An 18626-nucleotide genomic window follows, 5' to 3' on the forward strand; every position below is an offset into this window, starting at 1 on the left:
CCTCTCCGCTCCCCGGCGCTCGGAGCCCGCGCCCCCTCCCCCTGCGCCCGCCCCCCCTCCCCCCCGCCCGCTCCCATTCTCTGCCCGGCTTTGATCTCTGCTTAACAACAGTAACGTCACACGGACTACAGGGGAGTTTTGTTGGAAGTTGCAAAGTCCTGGAGCCTCCAGAGGGCTGTCGGCGCAGTAGCAGCGAGCAGCAGCGTCCGCGCGCTCCGGCGAGGGGCAGACGAGCTCGAGGGAGCGCGGGACAGCGGGAGCTAAAGCCGAGCGCGGACCGACCCGGGACCCACCGCCGTCCCCAGGCCGCCCAGCAGAGCCCCAGCCATGGCACACCAACTCTTATGCTGCGAGGTGGAGACCATCCGCCGGGCGTACCCCGATGCCAACCTCCTCAACGACCGGGTGCTGCGGGCCATGCTCAAGGCGGAGGAGACCTGCGCGCCCTCGGTGTCCTACTTCAAGTGTGTGCAGAAGGAGATCCTGCCGTCCATGCGGAAGATCGTGGCCACCTGGATGCTGGAGGTGCGGGGCTTCGGGCCGCTTTCTTAGGACCTTTCCTGCAACTTGTTGCCCAAACCCACATTTCTTTGCCCACGTCTCCCTCCCTTCTCTCCCACCTCAACTTTGAAGTTTGCCGGGGTGTTGCTAGGAACCGCATTTTCACAATATATAGATATTGTGGGTATTTTTTGAACGGGGAGGAGGTGGGGGTGGGGTCGATTGAGATTCCCTATCCTGGCGGGGGGGTGGGGGTGGAGCGGTCGGGGAGGGGTCCCCTTCGGGGAAAGCCAATGCCAGGGGCACCCCAGTTGGCTCGAGGGTGCGGGCCGGCGGCCTGGGCGCCCTTTGTGGCCCCTGCCTGCGCCCGAGCCCCCTCGCCTCCTCTCTGCCTGCACGGCCGCGAGCCGCCTGCTCCAGGGGGAGGGGGCATAGATTTGATTTTTAAATTAATATCCACGGACACGTATGCAAGGGCCGCTCGTGCCAGTATTATGCGCCATCTTTGTTCTTTTATTGCAAAGCAAAAGTGTTTATTAATAATTGGGGGCAGGGTGGGGGCGGGGAGCGGCCGGCGAGGCGCTGGGGCCGCCGCGAGGGGCCGCGCAGCCGCCGGGAACCGGAGGGAGGGGCGCGGGGACGGAGCGCGGGCAGCTCGGGGGGGACCCCGCTCGGGAAGAGGGGCCCCTTTGTTCAAGCTGCGAGTCCCGGGGCGCCCCGAACGGCCAGCCTGGGCCGGAGAGCACGCCGAGCTGCAAGGTCGCGTGGCCCCCAAGACGCTGGGGATTGACCCCGGTCTGCAGGGGTCTCGGCTTGGGGGACCTGCCTGGAGCAAGCCGGCGGCCCGGGGCACATTTTCAGGTCTCCGGTGGGCGCCCGGGGGACCCGCAGATATTTTAAAATAATTTTTGAAAGTGCGGCGTGGTGCCCTTGCGAGAGGGAAACGGCGCCCGCGCCCAGGGGGAAGGGGGGGCCACCGAGTTTGAATTCCTGGGGCTCTCCCCGGAGTCTGCAACGAGCTCTAGACCCCTGGCCTGGGTAAAGGGCCGCCCGAGGGTCATTTTCAGGGGTTTTTTATGTACTCAGTTATTTTTTTAATATTTTTAAATATTTTTTGAAAAGATGACGTCTGGGGAAATGCGGCGCGGCGGCCTGGGACGCCACCTTTGTGTCTCGCAGGCGCTGTGAGCGCGGCGCCCGGCCCCGCGGCCCGCCCCGCGGCCCCGCACCCCGTTTGGAGCGAGCCCCGGCCCGGCGGTCCCCGGAGCACCCACGCGGGCCGGGGTCCCCGGGGCCGGCGGCCCGCGCGCGGCGCACGCCGCCAGCCGTGCCCACACCCGCCCCCACCGTGCCAGCCTCGCTGGGACTTTCCCTTTCAGTTTCGGGGAGGGTGGGCACTGGGGACACGCCGGGGAGGGGGCGCGGCAGCCGCCGCTTCTGCCGCCCCCTGCCCCGACCCGCCGCGCGCTCGGGACGACCCGTAGCCCCAGCGCGAGCCCGGTGGGGGGGGGGGGGGAGGGGGGGACCGCGGGGTCTCCGCGGAGGGGGCCCGGCGGCGGCGGTCACGGCCCCCGTGCCCCGGCAGGTCTGTGAGGAGCAGAAGTGCGAGGAAGAGGTCTTCCCGCTGGCCATGAACTACCTGGACCGCTTCCTGTCGCTGGAGCCCGTGAAAAAGAGCCGCCTGCAGCTGCTGGGGGCCACCTGCATGTTCGTGGCCTCCAAGATGAAGGAGACCATTCCCCTGACGGCCGAGAAGCTGTGCATCTACACTGACAACTCCATCCGGCCCGACGAGCTGCTGGTAACCTGGGACCCCCCACCGCCCACCGACGCCCCAGGACCCCCAGGACCCCGGGGGTGGGGGAGGTGCAGAGGGCAGGAGGCCCCGCGGGCCGCCGACACTCCCTATGCCCCATGGGCGGGCGACCGCTCGGTGGGGCCCCCCTCGAGGAGCGGGCAGGACCCCCGCCGCCCCCCAGCTGCGGCGCCCCACCGCTCGCGGTCGCTCCGACTCCCACTCGTCTGCGCCCCTAGCGCGGCCGAAAAGTGGGCGGCGCGCGCCCTCTAGCGGCGACGACGCTGGCGGCCCGCGCTGGCTACCAGGTCTTGCGTTCCAGGTGGGGGTCATTTTTTGGCCCGACCTGGGAACAGTGGGCCTTTTTTTCCACGCCACTTTCTCTTTGGGGACCTCTTTGGGGATGGCCTGCTCTCCCCCACCTCCTGGGCCCCCAGCATCCCTTATCCCTTCTCTCCTGGGCCGTGCCCCACGGAGGGGAGGGGCAGGGGCTGCCCCTGCACCTCTCTTTACCCTGGGTCACCCCACGTTCACAGCAAATGGAGCTGGTCCTGGTGAACAAGCTCAAGTGGAACCTGGCCGCGATGACCCCGCACGATTTCATCGAGCACTTCCTCTCCAAAATGCCCGTGGCCGAGGAGAACAAACAGATCATCCGGAAGCACGCGCAGACCTTCGTCGCCCTCTGTGCCACAGGTAGGGCAGCTGGGTCCTGCTGGCCCTGGTCTCCCGGGGTGCCTCTCACAGGGGCTCCTCTTCCTTCCTCGGGCTGTGCGCTGGGGCTAGATGGGCTGGGGGGGGGGTGCCCTCCTGGGGTCGGGCAGCAGAGGCTGGCCACGGCCACCACGCAGTGCCTCGGGGATGGGTGTGGGTGGGTGGCCAGGCCGCGGCCACTCCATGCTGAGAGAGGTTGACCTCGGCTGCCCAGCCTGCCTCCCCACTCCCGTCCTCCCGCCCCCCCCCAACACACACACACACACACACACACACACACACACACACACACACCAGTCCTTCCCCATGTCCTCAAGGGGCCCCCTTCTGGCCTCTCCCGGGCTGGGCCACCTGCCAGGGGCGCCTACAGGGGTGGGGAGTGCCGGCCCGCGGTGCCTGCACCACGTGCTCTGGGCGGCCAGCAGCAGCCCTCGTGCGGGGGCGGCCAGCAGCACAACTTGGCCGCCAGAGGCCCCGCCAGGGGTGCCTCGGGCCGGCTGGGCTCAGCTGAGCCCTGGGAGGGGCTTCAGATCGGCCCGGGCTCGGGCCGCCACGGTTGGCAGCAGGGGGCCAGTCTTCTCCCCTGCTGGCAGGGCTCCGGATGGTCCCTGGAGGCCCCTGCCTGACACTGCCCTGGCCCGGGCCCTGGGACAGCCAGCCTTTCAGAAGTCAGGGCAGGCAGACGCGCGCCCGGTGTTGCCTTGTCTCCCCCGGGCCCTGACCCTGACGCCGACCCCTTTCTTTCTCCCTCTGATCACGTGGACTGGGCCCAGCAGACCTGGAGAACCCTGCCTGAGGACCCACGTCCTCATCCCAGCCAGCTCCACACTGGGCCACCTCCGCCCCGGGTCAGGCCTCAGACATCGTGTGGGGCTCCCCCAGTCTGTGGGCCACGCAACATCAAAGGGGGGGGAGGTTGGCCTTTTTCACTCCCTGCCCGGGAGCGGTAGAGCCCCTGTTCCGACATCTCCCGGCACCCTCCCGCTGTCCGGGTGCTCTGGTGGCTGGGATTTCCGGGTCAGGCGAGAGTCTGCCGGCTTCTCCACCCTGCTCGTCCTCCTGCACAAGGCACGAACCCCTCCGCTGAGCCCTTCCAAGCAAGGGGAGCCCTGACGGATCTGCGGGGTGGTGGCTCCAGCCCTCTGGCAGGGGTAGGGAGCCTCCCGCGGGCCGTCCCCTCCGCCTCCGGGGGCCAGCCCCTCAAGCAGGCAGGGAGGCGTTCTCTGGCTGGGGCGCCTCAGAAGAGAGAGGCCTCCGGAGACTTCCAGGCAGCCTTTTAAGGAGCTGAAAGTGGTTCAGAGAAATGGCAAAGTTTCCTGGAGATCATGCAAGGAACGGTTCTTGTACACCCTCCCCCCCCAGGATGGCTGGGGCAGCCTGGAGCTTCCCCTCTCCCAGAACCCCGCGGAAGTGGGGTGTGGAGCCCTCGTGGGGCGCTGGCAGTGAGGCGAGCGAGCCTGGTGCGGAGGCTGTAAACGCGCTTTGGTGCTGGCTGTCCAGCTGCCGCGGGCCGCCGTGCGTAAGCACGCGGGGCCTCTGAGACCGTGCCCAGCAAGCACCACCACCCCCCGCCCCCAACCTGGGGCCTGCAGGGTGCATCCCAGGCCCCGGTGCCTGGGGTCCACCTGGAGGGAAGGTGCAGCGATGGCTGGCTGGCTGCGACAGCTTTTCACATGCATTACCTCCAGGGTGGGCCCCCCCCGCCCCCCGCCCCCCACCGCGGGAGACAGGAGGCCGGGGGAGGAGAGGGTCACCTGCCCATCCATGTCCCTCCTTGGAAAGATTCTCGGTCCAAATCCTCACCTGCACGGTTGCGACATAGCCGAGGCGCAGCCGGGCCCTTGGTCACGAGGGGACCACTCTCTCTGGAGTAACGCGATGGCAGCTCAGAAACAGAAACAGACTGGCGTGAGGGGGACGTGTAAGCAAAGGCCCCCAAAGATGTTTTTGTCCGCCACGGGGCCAGGGTCCCGCTGAACGGTGTCGTGGGGGGGGGGGGGGGGTCTCTGCTCTCTGTGCTGTGTGTGCCTGTAAACTGGGCCTCCCGCATATCTGCAGATGTGCACGTATCCCCTGCACCGCGGTGGGTTTTCTGTTAACGTATATGCCTGCGTGTGCACTGGAGCCTTCTGGAGAATCGCAGTGGGCTGGGTAAAGAAACTACAGGTGCTGTTGGAAGCAGACAGAAAAATCGAGTCTGACAGATGGGTCTGAGCAAGGGTCAGCAAACCCGCACAGCCCCAGCGGCTGCTCTGGCAGTGGCCCCAGGCTCTTTGCACTGGGCGCCGAGTCGAAGTGTTGGACGATATAGTCAGGTTGTTCCTTACCTACGTACGTAAGCCCTGCGCCGTGCGCGCATGCACACACACACACACACATACATATTCCTTATCTACACACATAAGCCCCACACCGCAAAGGCGCACATACGCTTCAGTGGGGACGTGGGCTTCAGGAGCGAGCCCTCCCCCTGTTACACCATCCGTCTTGGACGGGAGTCTCGAGCTCCAACCAAATTGTTGCTGGGACTGCAGCAACTTTTTTTTAATGTTTATTTTTGAGAGCATGCATGTGAGCAGGGGAGGGGGAGACAGCGGGGGGGACAGGGGATCCCAAGCAGGCTCCACTGCTGACAGCAGAAAGCCCGATGCAGGGCTCGAACTTGGGAACTGGGAGATCACGACCTGAGCCGAAGTCGATGCTTAACCGACTGATCCACCCAGGTGCCCCTGCAGCCCTGATGTCCCTCAATGACAAGCTTTTCATTCATGGCTCTCCACTCACAGACTGGGTGGAAATGCTCCCATTTATTTAATATGTTTTTTTCTTTAAAACTTTTTTTAACATTTATTTGTTTTTGAGACACAGAGAGAGAGACAGCATGAGCAGGGGAGGGGCAGAGAGAGAGGGAGACGCAGAATCTGAAGCAGGCTTCAGGCTTCGAGCTGTTGGCACAGAGCCTGACGTGGGGCTCACAAATTCACAAACTCACAAATTGCAAGATCATGACCTAGGCCAAAGTCGGACGCTTAACCGACTGAGCCATCCAGGCGCCCTGGAAATGCTCCCATTTAAAGAGGGAAAGAGGGGGGCGGGCCTGGTTAGGTATTTCTTTTTCAAGTTTCCACGGTGCCCGGCAGCGGGCTCTGTTCCCCCTCCAGGGTGGCTCCTTTCTTCCCCAGCCTGCTTTGCTGGCAACGGTACAGCCTGATGTCTCCTCCCAGGATGAAGCCTCAGCTAGGCTGCTGGGGACAAGCACCCTGGCCCACTAGGTCCCCTCCTCTCACGCTCCGCTCACCCAGCCCGGTCCTGTGCCCTATGCGTGTAAGATGAGGCAAAGGGGCTGAGCCCCCGATCGAGATTCGGAACTCGGTGGCCTCCCCCACCAAGAATTCCTGGCTCTGTGTCACAGAACGGCAGCCCACGGGGCACCACGTGGCTGCTTAAACATCCTTCCTGCTTTCCCACCTTTCCGTAACAAGTGTGGCGAGTGCTGGCCTCACCCTCGGAGCAAAGGCAGGGGTTCCGCCCTCGCCGAGCTGTGCCTGGGGCAGAGGGGACGGCATGCTGGCGACTGGCGGGTGGAGTAATGAGGTAACGCCACGTCCCAGGAGGGGGACAAACAGAGGATAAGCATCCAAGGCCACCACTGCAGGACCCCTGCGCATGCCCAGAGGGCTGCCCTGGGGAAGGTGAGACAGGTGCACCCCTCCCGAGAGTACAGGCCGGGTCCCTGGAGGCCTGGCGGGCCGTCTCCAGTCCCTGTGGCCCCGCAGCATGCCTTCTCCCTTGTAGGTTTGTCACCTTTTAGAATGTGAATAAGCAACACGTTCCCAGGGCTCCAGTATAGCGACGCCCCTCCCTGCAGGCCTTTGCAGTTTGTTCTCTGCCAGTGTCCCAGCTCCAGCTGGGTGCCACGCAGGCCCGGCTTGTGCTCTCCCGGCCTCCGCACCCTGATGCAGGGCTGGTGGGACCACGGGGTCCCGGGGAGGCCCCCCGCCCCGCCGCCGCCCGCTCACAGCCCCTCGCCTCTCTCCCTTTCTTCTGCAGACGTGAAGTTCATTTCCAACCCGCCTTCCATGGTGGCAGCGGGGAGCGTGCTGGCCGCGGTGCAAGGCCTGCCCCTGGGGAGCTCCAACAGCTTCCTGTCCTATCCGCGCCTCACCCGGTTCCTCTCCAAAGTGATCAAGTGTGACGCGGTAAGCGATCGGTTGCGCCGCTCCTACGCTGGCTTGGCTGGCCTGCTCAGCAACCGGCTACTAGAAGCTTCTAGTACCCGGGGGTCCAAAGCCAGTTCCTTGATGGGAAATGCCATGGCTCATGCCAAGGCCCCCAAACGTGATGGGGGAGGGCGGGGGGGTGCCCCGTGTTCAGACGCAAGGGACCTGGTCATACAGAGCCCTGGCCCCAGGCTGCCCGGGCGCCGGCCTCACCCCACCCTCCCGGGGCTCCTTTGGAAGGAGAAGCATCTCGCAGTACTTGCTGGCAGGCCAGGAGGGTCCTCAGGTTTCCCAGGAGCAGGCAGGAGCCATAAACCCCTCCCGGTGAGCCGTCCAGGGAGCGGGGCCACAAGGCAGGCCCGTCAGTGATCCGTGCCCTAATGGCATGTGGAGCTGTGGCCCCGTCCAGCTTTGTCTGCGCAACAATGCGGATGGCTCGTAAATGGAGGCTTTAAAAGGGCTCCTGTGAGGTCTCCAGACGAAACAAAGGCCCGTGGAGACAACCTTGTGTTTTACGGCCCTTTCTGAGTGCCTGCTGCTATTACAGCCCGAGCCGGAGTCCGTGGTGTCCTTCCTGCTTACAAATGCCATTGTTTTATTCCCGGTTCCGTTTTTGTCTTAAAAGAAAGAGTGAAAATAACAATTACAAGGGTTTGTGGCCTTTACCAGATTAGACCAGCGAGGATGACAGGTCAGCCCTCGGCCCTGCTGGGCCTGCCTTATGGGAGCCAGTGACCGCCCTGACCCCGGTCCGGGTCTGGCTCGGACGCGGGCTGCCTTCTGGTGGCCCACCCTCGAGTGCCTGGAGGCTCCGTCGTGGGCCCTAGCGGCTGCCACCTCCCCGCATGATTCGGGGAAGAAAAGCCGGGCTGCGGGGCAGAAGCTTGCCCGTCCGCTGCCCAGCACTGCCGGCTGCCTGGAGGAGGCGGCATGCTTGCTCATCTCCCTGTTGAGAGCAGGCGGCTCCCGGAGGCAGTGGGGGGTTGAGGGGGGGGCTCCCTCAGTCTCAGTGCTTCCTGGGCCCCCCAGAGGGATGGGGTGTCCTGGAAAGATGACCCCTGCCTCTCCCCTTCAGAGAGAGACCCCACAGACGGTGCTGGGCACAGACAGTTGTAGGAAATCACTGCACGACCCCTTATTTGCATAGAGATCGTGTCAGTTAGATCTGAAACAAGATCTCAGCTGAGGACGGGGGAGAAATCGGTTGAGGCTGCAATTCGCTAGTCTGGTCACCCGGCGACAAACATCCGGAAAACACTGGGTGGCGGGCGGGGCCCTGCGTATTCCTGGGGCACGAGCCGCGTCTGCCCTTGCTCCGAGCTGGCTCCCGGCTGCCAGAGGCGGCTCTTCTGGGCCGAGGCTGCTGGCTGCGAGGAGGAAACAAGTCCCTCCCTGCACCCCTCTGCCCTGAGTCCAACACCAGGCCTCTCGAGCCTCAGTGTCCTCATCCGTAAAACTGGCTTTTTGCACCTACACCGCTTTCCTCACCAGCCACGACAAATACTGAACCGGTGGTGTAGGAGAGCCCTCCGCGCGGAAGCGTATGGCTCTGTAAACGTGGCAGGTCCCCCAGGGTTCACTCGGAAGCTTTGCTGGCCTGGATCCCCTTCTCTGGGGCACTGGACACCCGTTTCGCAGCCCCCTCCCCAGGTGGGCCCGCGGTTCACCTGTTCCTCTGGGGAAAGGCTCGGATCTGTCTTCCGGGCTGGACCAGAGACTACCTGGTTCTAGAAAAGAAGCCCCAGCGTGGCATCCCGGGGTTGGGACAAAGCCTGACACCTGCACTTTTGAGCTGCGGGGAGACTGGCCACCATGAGACCACGAGAAGCCCTGGACTCCCCAAGATCACTTCTTGGGCATCGAGAACTCGGGGTGATTGCTGGCAGAGGAGGGCCGCGGGATTGCGGGGGTGCACGCTGGGCCAGGCCAGCGTGTCTCCCAGGGTGCAGGCCAAGCGGGTGAGGACAGAGGGGGATAGAGGGTCCGAGTCCCCCCAGGGCCACCCAACGCTCATTCTCAGTCATGCACGGCCTAACGCTTTTGACAGCCATTCATCTCGGAAGGCTGGGTTCACCGCAGGGGCTGACACGGCAGAGGTTAAGTCCCAAAAGCAGGGCTCAGAGGGCCTCTCTGTCCTGGGTCAAATAGCGCTGAGTTCGGGCTGGTGGGAACAGGGAGCCAGGATGAGAGCCTGGCAGAGGGATTCCAGCAGGGGGCCAGGGTCCTGGGGTGGAGAGGGGGGGCTCGGGACAGGCCAGGGAGGCACCAGGTGGGCACGGGAGACAGCCGGCAGCCCTGTGGCCTCCGGGGCCTTCGGACCCGAGTGGGGTCTCCGTAGCCCAGGGAGCACGGGGGCTCCTCAGGCCGGGGCAGCCGGGGGCCAAGCAGAGCCCATGCCCGTGGGTCCTGGGGTTCGGGCAGTGGCCCCACCCGACTGCGGGGAGGCAGTGCTTTAGATTAGCCTCACTTTCGCAAGGTGGTCCAGGTCTTGGTGTTTGCAGGAGGGCCTTGACCACAGGCCCCCTTCTGAGCACCCCCTGTCTCCCTGTCTCCCGTCTGGCCAGGACTGTCTCCGGGCGTGCCAGGAGCAGATCGAGGCCCTGCTGGAGTCCAGCCTGCGCCAGGCCCAGCAGCAGAGCCTAGACCCCAAGGCGGCGGAGGAGGAGGAGGAGGAGGAGGAGGCCGACCTGGCCTGCACACCCACCGACGTTCGAGACGTGAACATTTGAGGGCGCGCATGCGTGGCGCGGGAGGGGCCGGCCCCGGGTGCTCCCCGGACAGGACCGCTCCTCGCCAGGACCGGTCACGACCAGAAGGGAAAGCTTCCTTCTCCTTTACTGTCGGTTTTTTTCCTTTGCTCTTTCTCCCTTCCGTCTCTGACATAAGCAAAAGAAAAAAAAAGTATCCGAGAAGCTGTCTTTAAAAAAAAAAAAAAAAAAAAAAGAAAAGAAAAAAAAAGGAGAGAAAAAAAATAGTATTTGCATAACCCTGAGCTGGGGGGAGGGGGTGGGGGGAGGCTGTGCTACAAAAATAGAGAACCTTATACCCCATAATCAACTAGGTCGTATGCGAACGTGTTTTGTGTCTCTGTGTCGTAAGGATAGGCATTAACACAAGGAACAAGTCTGCAGGGGAGGATTAGATTTGATTCTTTCTGTGTTTCAAACAAAACGACGGCAAAAAAAAAAAAAAAGCATGAAAACACGGTAAAAACGAGAGAAAAGCCAAGAAACCATTTCTGAAGCGGAAGAGGGTCGTAGGTAGCAAACGTGTTCGTGTGCTGTTCTGAAGGAGCACAGCTTTAAGGCGGTTCTAGGCGTCCCACAACTCGCTTGCTTGGGCATGTAGTCACTTTATGAGTAAGTCATTTGTGCGCGTTCATTTTATCCCGTAGGTAGGCGCGTAACCTCCTCACCTGTCAGTGGCTGGCGTAACCTCGGTTAGCGTAGCGTAGAGCTCAGCACGGCCGCGTGCTGACCCTCCCTCCGCCTGTGGCCCGACCCGGGGCGGGTGGCCGGGCACCGGCCGGCGTGGCGGCCACAGAAATCCAGCTCCGACTCCTGGCCTGCGCTACTGTAAAAGAGAACCCGCCACCGCGACGTAATATATTCTATTTTTATAATCTTCATATTTTTGTAGTGGCCTGTTTAGGAGATGCCGGTTTCTCACCCCACAGACCCACAGCCTGCTCACATCCAGGTGAAATCCACGGCTCCTTCCCGCCCCCCCCCCCTTCTCAATATTCTAGAACGATTTTCCCTCTTCAATATTCTAGAACCATTTCTCCTCTTTAATGTCCTAGAACTCTTTTTCCTGTTTGAGGTTCTAGAACCATTTTCCCTCTCCAGTGCTCTAGAACCATTTTTTCCTTCTCGATATTCTAGAACCATTCCATTTCAAAGCACTTTCAACGAATCTCTCTGTTTATGTTGTGTGTGGAGGGGGGGGCAGTTTCTTAATGGAATGGTTTGGGAATATTCACATACTTGGGTGCAGACGGGATTGCGAGGCAAGTGCATGTCACTGTGGAGTTAGCGAGAGGGGGTGTTCTCGAAGGCGAGCTTCCAGTCAAGAAGTGCATTCTTACGTTGCCAGGATGATGCGTTTCTTTCTCTGTAGGGTAGTGTAAGTTTAGGAATCCTATGGTGCCAACTGGTGTTTGAGAGTAGGGGCCTTTAAAGGTTTACCTCGAGAAGGTGTAGTTTAAGGGTTAGGGAGGTTTTGAAACACTAAAATATATAATTTATAGTTAAGGCTAAAATATTTATTGCAGAGGATGTTCGTAAGGCCAGTATGATTTATAAAGTAATGTAATCTCCCCTTGATTTAAACACACACATACACACACACACACACACACACACACACACACACCTTTCTGCCTTTGGTGTTATGGGTTTCACACAGTGTATAACCGTTAGGTCCTTTTTTATAGGAGAGAGAACAAAAGTCCTGAGAAAAAAAACACAGCGCGGATTGTGCCGTTTGGTTCCCAGGGTGGGAACCCGATCCGAGAGGCATCAGTTAGGTGGAAAATTAGGGTACTCGAAACCAGTTCAGCCACCCCCCCACATTCTTGTCCCCTTGTCCCCTCCTTTTAAGGAAGGTTAGCAACCCGTAGACAATTTGCACATCTTGGCTGTGTACCTTTTTTGTAACGACTGCGTAGGGAGTGTCAGGAGGTAGCGAGAGCACAGGGCTGGTGCTTGGCGAGGGCGCGAGGTGCGTGTGCGCGGAGGGCTGAGGGCGGGACCACGCGACGGGCAGGCTGCCGCTCCGCTTCCTGATTCGCTGCTACCGATGACTTCCCAGCACCCGGTTTGGAAACAGACTCACGTTGCTTTTCTGTGTCTCTTTCACATTGTTTTGCTGCTATTGGAGGATCAGTTTGTTTTGTTTTGTTTTACGATGTCATATACTGCCATGTTCTAGTTTTAATTTTCTCATAGAAAAATGTATTAAGGATGCCTTTTTTTTTTTTGTAGATTTTTTTTTTTATGTGATCAATTTTGACTTAATGTGATTACTGCTCTATTCCAAAAAGGTTCCTGTTTCACGATACCTCATGCTTCTCTTAGCCATGTGTAGACCAGGCGGTCAGGCCCCGTCTGGCCCGCGGCCTCCTGCTTCGGCGAACAGACACGCGGACGGGATCCCCAAACGGGCCCGGCGGGATGGGCTCCGGGCCGAGTTCGTGCGCGCAGCCCGGCATCCCCGAGGCCCGGGTCACGTCCGCCTCCTCCTCCCTGCGCCTGTGATGCTGGGCTGTCCTCCTGACCTGGGACGTACCACCACTGTGGTTTTTACAGCCGTGTCGTTCTTTGCGTGTAGCTATGAAAGTTGCATTATTATAATTATTGTGACGAGTGTGTCCTAACGTGCCGCGTGGTGCTGTGCTGCGGGGCTCCGTCATTCTGGACGCTCAGAGCGGCCTCGGGACCGGGTTACAGCTCCGGCCGTGTGGCATCTGTCATTCTGTACCCGCGTTTTCTGTGTGTTGCTCTCTTCAGTACAGCGTGATGCTAATGTCAAAGGACTCCAAGCCTCAGTGAGGCCAGCTAACAGTGCCGTGTTCCCGTGTCGCCTGGCACGCTGCTCGACTCCAAGGATTTGCACCATCTGCGGCCCCTGCCCCAGCGGGGTCAGCCTGTGTGCTCCCAGGCCATTGGCAGGCCCCGAACCCGCCCCGCCCCGCCCCTGCAGGAGCACTGCCTCCGCTTACCTCAACTCTTCTGGCTGCGGCATCTCTGTGTCTGAACCAAACGGGGCCCTTGAGGGACGGTCTGTCCTGGTGGGGGGGGGGGGGGGTGTGAACGTCGTGTGTGCTCAAAGGCCGTGGCCGGTCCGGGGAGCACAGCGGAGTCTGTCCTGTGACCAGCAAGTCTGTGAGGGTCTCTTGGCGGGTGGGCAGCTGTGGTCTGTATTTTGGTTGCACCCTGCGGCGTTTCCCAGCACAGACATGTAACCGGCACGTTGCCAGCAGAAAACAAAAGACAAACGTGAAAAGTCTAGAAATAAAATTGGTAAAACCCCAGTGCCATGTCTGTTTCCTGGGGTGGGCAGGGAGCCAGGGCCGGGGGGGCCCGGTGCTGACGAACAGGTGCCCAAGCGGCCGGTTCCCGGACTGGGCGCGGGGGTTCGCACCTTGGAGCCGTCCGCATCTGGGGCCAGGTCCTCCTCTGTCGTGGGGGTGGGGGCCGCCCTGTGCACTGTGCGGTATTTAGCCGTGTCCCTGGCCTCTTCCCAACAGATGGCGGGACAGTCCCCAGGTGTCACAGCCAGAACCCAACATTGCCAGAGGTCCCCCGGTGACCCAGAGGGAGTAAGTGATGCTCTCGGCTGGGAGGAAGGAAGTCCAGACGGGGGCATGCGGTGGGAGGGGCCGCTGGGACCCCAGGGTGGAGCCCTGGAGAGCGGCTGGTCAGTGTCTTTGCAGGCAGCTCGGGACTGGTTCCCGGCCCACGCTCCGCCAGCCCCCTCCCAGGCTATCTGCAGATAGGAAAATAAACAAGCCGGCATTCACTAACCCTCCTCTGGCGCAAACCGGTGTTTGCTTTTGGTGAATCACGGTCCTGAGGCGCCCCCAGCTCAGGGAGAAGAGCACAGCGCGCGTGTTTGGGCCGCAGGCCGGTGGCCTTTCACACGGACCTAGTGACCTGGGAGGCCCAGTGGACACCTGTGACGTCCGCCTCGGCTTCGGACGCACGTGGCCGGCCTCGTTTCCAGCCCAGGTGGAGGCGGGGAGCGGACTGGGGAGGCGTCAACGGGCCTTCTGCCCCCGCCATGGGGCCCAGGTCTCTTCTCAGAGTCTGGGGTCCCCAACGTGTCACCCACCCCGGGGCGGTCGGGTGCGTGACCGCTCAGGAGGGAAGCTGGTTCACGTGCCAAGGATAGCGCTCCTTATCAGATCAGTTCGCCGTGGCCTTTATGAGGCTCCTGCTGTATACCAGCCCCGCCCCTGAGGGTGCCCCTCACCCCAGCGGGGAGCCTCCAGATCCGCTAGTTGGTGCTCCAGGCACTGGAGCAGCCGGGAACAGGCGGGGGGTGGCGGGACCAGGGTGACTGCGCTCCCCACGGCAGCCCCAGGCCTGACGGCGGACATACAGCCCATGCCACAGGCACTCCGGGAGGGGGTCAGAGCCGGGGCGGCGCCCTGCAAGTGTCCGGATGTGCCCCATCATAGGCGCCCAGCCCCGGGGACCAGCCAGGTGTGTCCTGAGGAGCGGTTTCGGGGGGCAGGGGTAACAACCTCACGGCATCAGGTTCCAGCAGAAATCCAGCAAGTGGGGGAGGGGAGCCCAAGCCCCTGTGCAGGGCAGGGGCAGCAGGTGGAGGGGTCTGCCACCTCCCCCACCCTGCCTCTGGTCTCTGAAGACCCTGAGAAAGGACTCTGTAGGCCTTCCCTGCCAAAGTGCCCGTGGCTCCTCGGGGAGGAGGGTGGGGGGACAGTGAGGGCCTGTCCCCTGCCTGTATCCCAGGTAGAAGCTGGCCTTCGAGGGCCTCTGAGACGAAGGCTCCGTGCTGCCCCCTCTCCCCAGCCGGAAAGACCCTCCTCGCTGGGCCCACTGCCTCCTGACCACCTGGGCCCAGACCTTCGGGGGCTTCTAGCTCCTTCCAGCTTGGTCCAAGGGCCCGAGCCCCGAGCCACCTCTCCTCCTTCACCCCTGTCTACCCTCTTTCCCCCTCTCCCCACCTGACCCACCTCACTCCCGCCCACCCCTCCCACCCCACACCGCCTCTCCCCTCTCCCCACCTGACCCACCTCACCTCACCTCTCCCGGACTCACGCCCCACTCCCCCCCTCAAGTCTCCCTCCCGACCTACGTTCCCCCAGCCTCAGAAGCTCCAACCTGAGTCTCCACCCCCGGGGACTACAGACACACCAGACTATCTCCTGCCTCCAGCTCTGCGCCTGAAGTGCCCTCCCCTCCGCTCCCCTTCAAGGCCCCCCTGCAGGCACCGCCACCCCTGCCCCCGGCAGGTGGCTCTGGAAGGTCCAGGAGTCACGACACCTGAGTGTCCCCCACTCCGGGCTAGGAGTCCTTGAGGACGGACACCTCGCTGTCCCTTCTCTGCCGCCCTATTCCCAGCCTGGCACACGGGGGTGCTCAGAAGCGGAAGTGGGAACAGGACAGAAGGGGCAACAGGCCGGGCCCGCGGGCCGACCCCAGCTTGTGTCGTGCGCTGCAGAGGAACGGCTCTGGCCGAACCCGGGCGCCATGGGCAAACCTCTGTGTCACGAGGAGCGGCCCCCGGGGCCCCGGGGGGCAAGCAGCCGGCTGTGTCCGCAGAGGTGGGCACTGCCGGGCCCCCGGGAACTACGGCCACACCTCGGGCTCCCGGGACCCACCCGAGCCCGTGGTGCCGGGGGCCTCCTGGAAGCCTCGCTGCCCCCGCGCCTTGGCTCTGTGTTTGGCGGGGGGACGACGGTTACACGGCAGGCCGCCCGCGGTGCGGGCTCCCACACGTGTCCGGGTAGCTGGCTGCGTGAAGCACACGCCCCGCGGGCTGGACAGGCCTCTGCGGCACACAGGGCTCTGTCATCCCAGGAATGCCTTTGATCAGGAGTTTATGCAGAGGGGGACTCGGACCCAGGGCCTCTAATCCGTTCCCACAGTCCCCTGGCCCACCGGCCCCCCGGCCCCGAGCCACACTGCGGCCCGGCAGACAATAGCTGGCCGACGGTGGGCGGGCAGCTCCGGGCCGAGGGCCTTGAGGCCCACATCCGGGGGCATTGTCACCACCACTCCCAGGGGCCCACAAGGAGGTGGCGGGGGGGGGGGGGGGGGGAATACGAAGCCTCCTAAAGGGGCTTCGGTGGGCCTCGAGCCTCTCAAAGAAGGCCGCGTCCGTTAATCCTTTCAATTTTCAGCTGTAGGCAGCGCAGACGGGCCAACGTCTCGGTCTTCTTAAGAGCCAGTGGGCCAACCAGGGGGATCACTGCGCGCCTCAGACCCCGGCCCTCCGAGGGGTTCCTTCTCCGTCCGGCACGGGAGGGTAACGGCTCAGACGCCCCAAGCGCGAGCTGCAGACCAGGCACTGGGCCCGCCTTGCAGCCTCCCCAGCTCTTGAAACCACTGGTGAGCGGGCCCTGCGTTCCCACGGCTACAAGCTTCTCCATCTTGGGGGCCAAGCGTGGGCAGAGTCCACACAAAGGGCCGGAGCCAGTGGCTGCGGCTCCGCCGGCCGCATGTCCTCCGTCCCTCTCGACTACGCCCCTGGGCAGAAGCGGGCGCGGACGACGGTAAATGGATGAGCGTGGCCGCGTGCCAGCCGGGCCTCGTGGGCCCCGACGGGCAGTGGGCTGCACAGGGGCCGAGGGTGGCGACTTTCAGCCTCCTGTTGTAGATGAGGAGGCCAGGGCCCGGAGAGGGAAAGCGACGGGGCCTGGATCACACGGCCAGGAACTGACCGAGTCAGGCCCAGGGGCCAGATCGTGTGTCCGGAGCCCACACTCCTGTCCGTTGGCTTGGCCATCTTGCAGAGAAGGGCACCGTCTTCAAAAGCGGGCCTGAAGAAAACGCACTAAGCTTCGCGTGACGGCCAGCGCGTGCGCTTGAAGCTCGGCTCCGCCAGGAGGCCCGGCGGCCGAGGTCGGGGCCACCCACGTGCCAGGCTTCTGTCCGTGGTCCTGAGTCAGGGCGGTGTCCTGGCCGGCGAGCCAAGCTGCCCTCCTCCAGGCAGCGGACGTGCGAGGTGACCCGCGGCGGTTTAGAGAGCACGCTCACACACGCGTGCGCGTGCGTCCGTGAGCATGCGTGTCTGGGCGTCAAAGGCCTGGGGGCTGGATCTCAGCTCTGCAACCTTTCCCTCTCTGAGCTTCAACTTTCTCACCTGGAAAATGGGAATAAGTGTGTCCAGGAGAACGGATGCTGGACGGAGGGCAGGGTGGGGTCTGCACCCTGCTCGGCATCTGAGGCCTGGCCCAGCCCGGACCTGGAGCTCAGTAACCTCAGTTCGGTGCTTTCGGGAGGTGAGGGCTAGATGGCCCGAGTGTGTGAGGTACTCAGCACGGCGCCCGACACAGTCACTGCTCAGTAGAGGCCATCATCACCCCGTGCGTCACCCGGGTGTGGAAAGACAGACCCCCAAACCCAACGGTGGTTCTCTGGGTAGCAGCAGCAAGGCCACACTTACTTCGTCTTTGGGCTCATAAAGGGGACAGTTCCCGTTCTTCGCGCCAGCCCCAATCCCCCCGCCCGGTGCCGGTCCTTCCGCTCTGTGGCGTGGGTGAGAATGACCCCATCCCCAGCTCCAGGACAGGCCCGGATGGGCTCAAACCCAACAGCACATCTGCCCGCCCCCACCCAGGGGTGGTGGTGTTGAACGGTGGCAGGCTCGAGGGTAAATGCGGAGTCTAACAGAGCCAATGACACAGGGAGAGAGGTTTCCTGGGGCTTCTGAAAAAGGGAGCCCTCCCCTGTCCTCCACGGGACCCTGGGCACTGGGACGGCTCTCCCACCACCCTGTGGGAGCTGCTGCGGGCCTTGGGGTGGCATCTAAGCTTGAAGCAGGTCTTATGGGAAACCAGAAAGAAGGTACCAACTCTCCGGACGAGCTGCTGGATCAAGCCTTTCCTGAAGCCAGTGAGAGCCCTTTTGTTCCACGAGACCATCACTGTCCTTTACTGTTTAAGTCAGTCTGATATGGGCATCCTGTCATTTGGTTTTCAAGGATTCTTACCCACAGCAGTGTCCATACGTTTTCTGCCTTTCCTGGATCTAATGTGTTGCCGATATAAATGCTGGGGCTGAGCTGTGGAGGCTGGAGGTCTGAAACCAAGGTGCGGGACGGCCCATGCTCTCTCCCTGCCTCCAGTGGCTGCTGGCACTCCTGGCCTTCTCCGGCTTACGGCTGCGACCTCGGCCCCGCCTGCGTGTCTGCCTCACACGGCATCTCCTCCCTGTGCGTCCCCCCTCCTCGTTTAGGCCGGTCACTTGGGTGCGACCCATCCCCCCTCGTGCCTTAACCGCACCTGCCGACACCCTACTTCCAAATCAGGCTGCACCCACAGGTACCCGGGGCGAGCACTGCAGCACAGCTCTTTGCGGGGGACACAATTCAACCCACGACAGACGAGTCAGAGCTCGCCAACCGGGGGGCAGGTTCAGCAAGCACCCCGCCATTCCGGGGGCACTCCCCCACTGCTACGGCACATGCTCGCTGAATCCTGGTGGGAAAGACGGAGCCAACCTGCCACTGAGCCTTGGGTTCAGCGAGCCCTCCCGGGTGCGTGCGCTCCCCGGCCCATCACTCTTGAGCAGCACAAACAAGGTCACGTTCGGGAATCGCCCACGACAGAACCTCTGGACCCGCCACCCAAGGCCCCGCTGATCTGCTACAGCGCCCGAAGAGACGCGGCCAAAGTGCGGTCTCCACAGGGGTCCCCAAGGGAC

At 62.8% G+C, this 18626-nt stretch overlaps 1 protein-coding gene across 1 annotated transcript; it reads left to right on the plus strand.

The window, feature by feature from the left end:
- Positions 1-114: 114 nt before the first annotated feature.
- On the plus strand, positions 115-13264 carry CCND1 (cyclin D1). Its single transcript, XM_047878845.1, has 5 exons — positions 115-525; positions 2087-2302; positions 2833-2992; positions 7061-7209; positions 9795-13264. The coding sequence occupies exons 1-5, from the start codon at positions 328-330 to the stop codon at positions 9957-9959; spliced, it is 888 nt and encodes a 295-aa protein (XP_047734801.1). The 5' UTR covers positions 115-327; the 3' UTR covers positions 9960-13264.
- Positions 13265-18626: the final 5362 nt, after the last annotated feature.

This window comes from Prionailurus viverrinus, chromosome D1 (genome assembly GCF_022837055.1).
Source record: "Prionailurus viverrinus isolate Anna chromosome D1, UM_Priviv_1.0, whole genome shotgun sequence".
Taxonomy (NCBI): domain Eukaryota; kingdom Metazoa; phylum Chordata; class Mammalia; order Carnivora; family Felidae; genus Prionailurus; species Prionailurus viverrinus.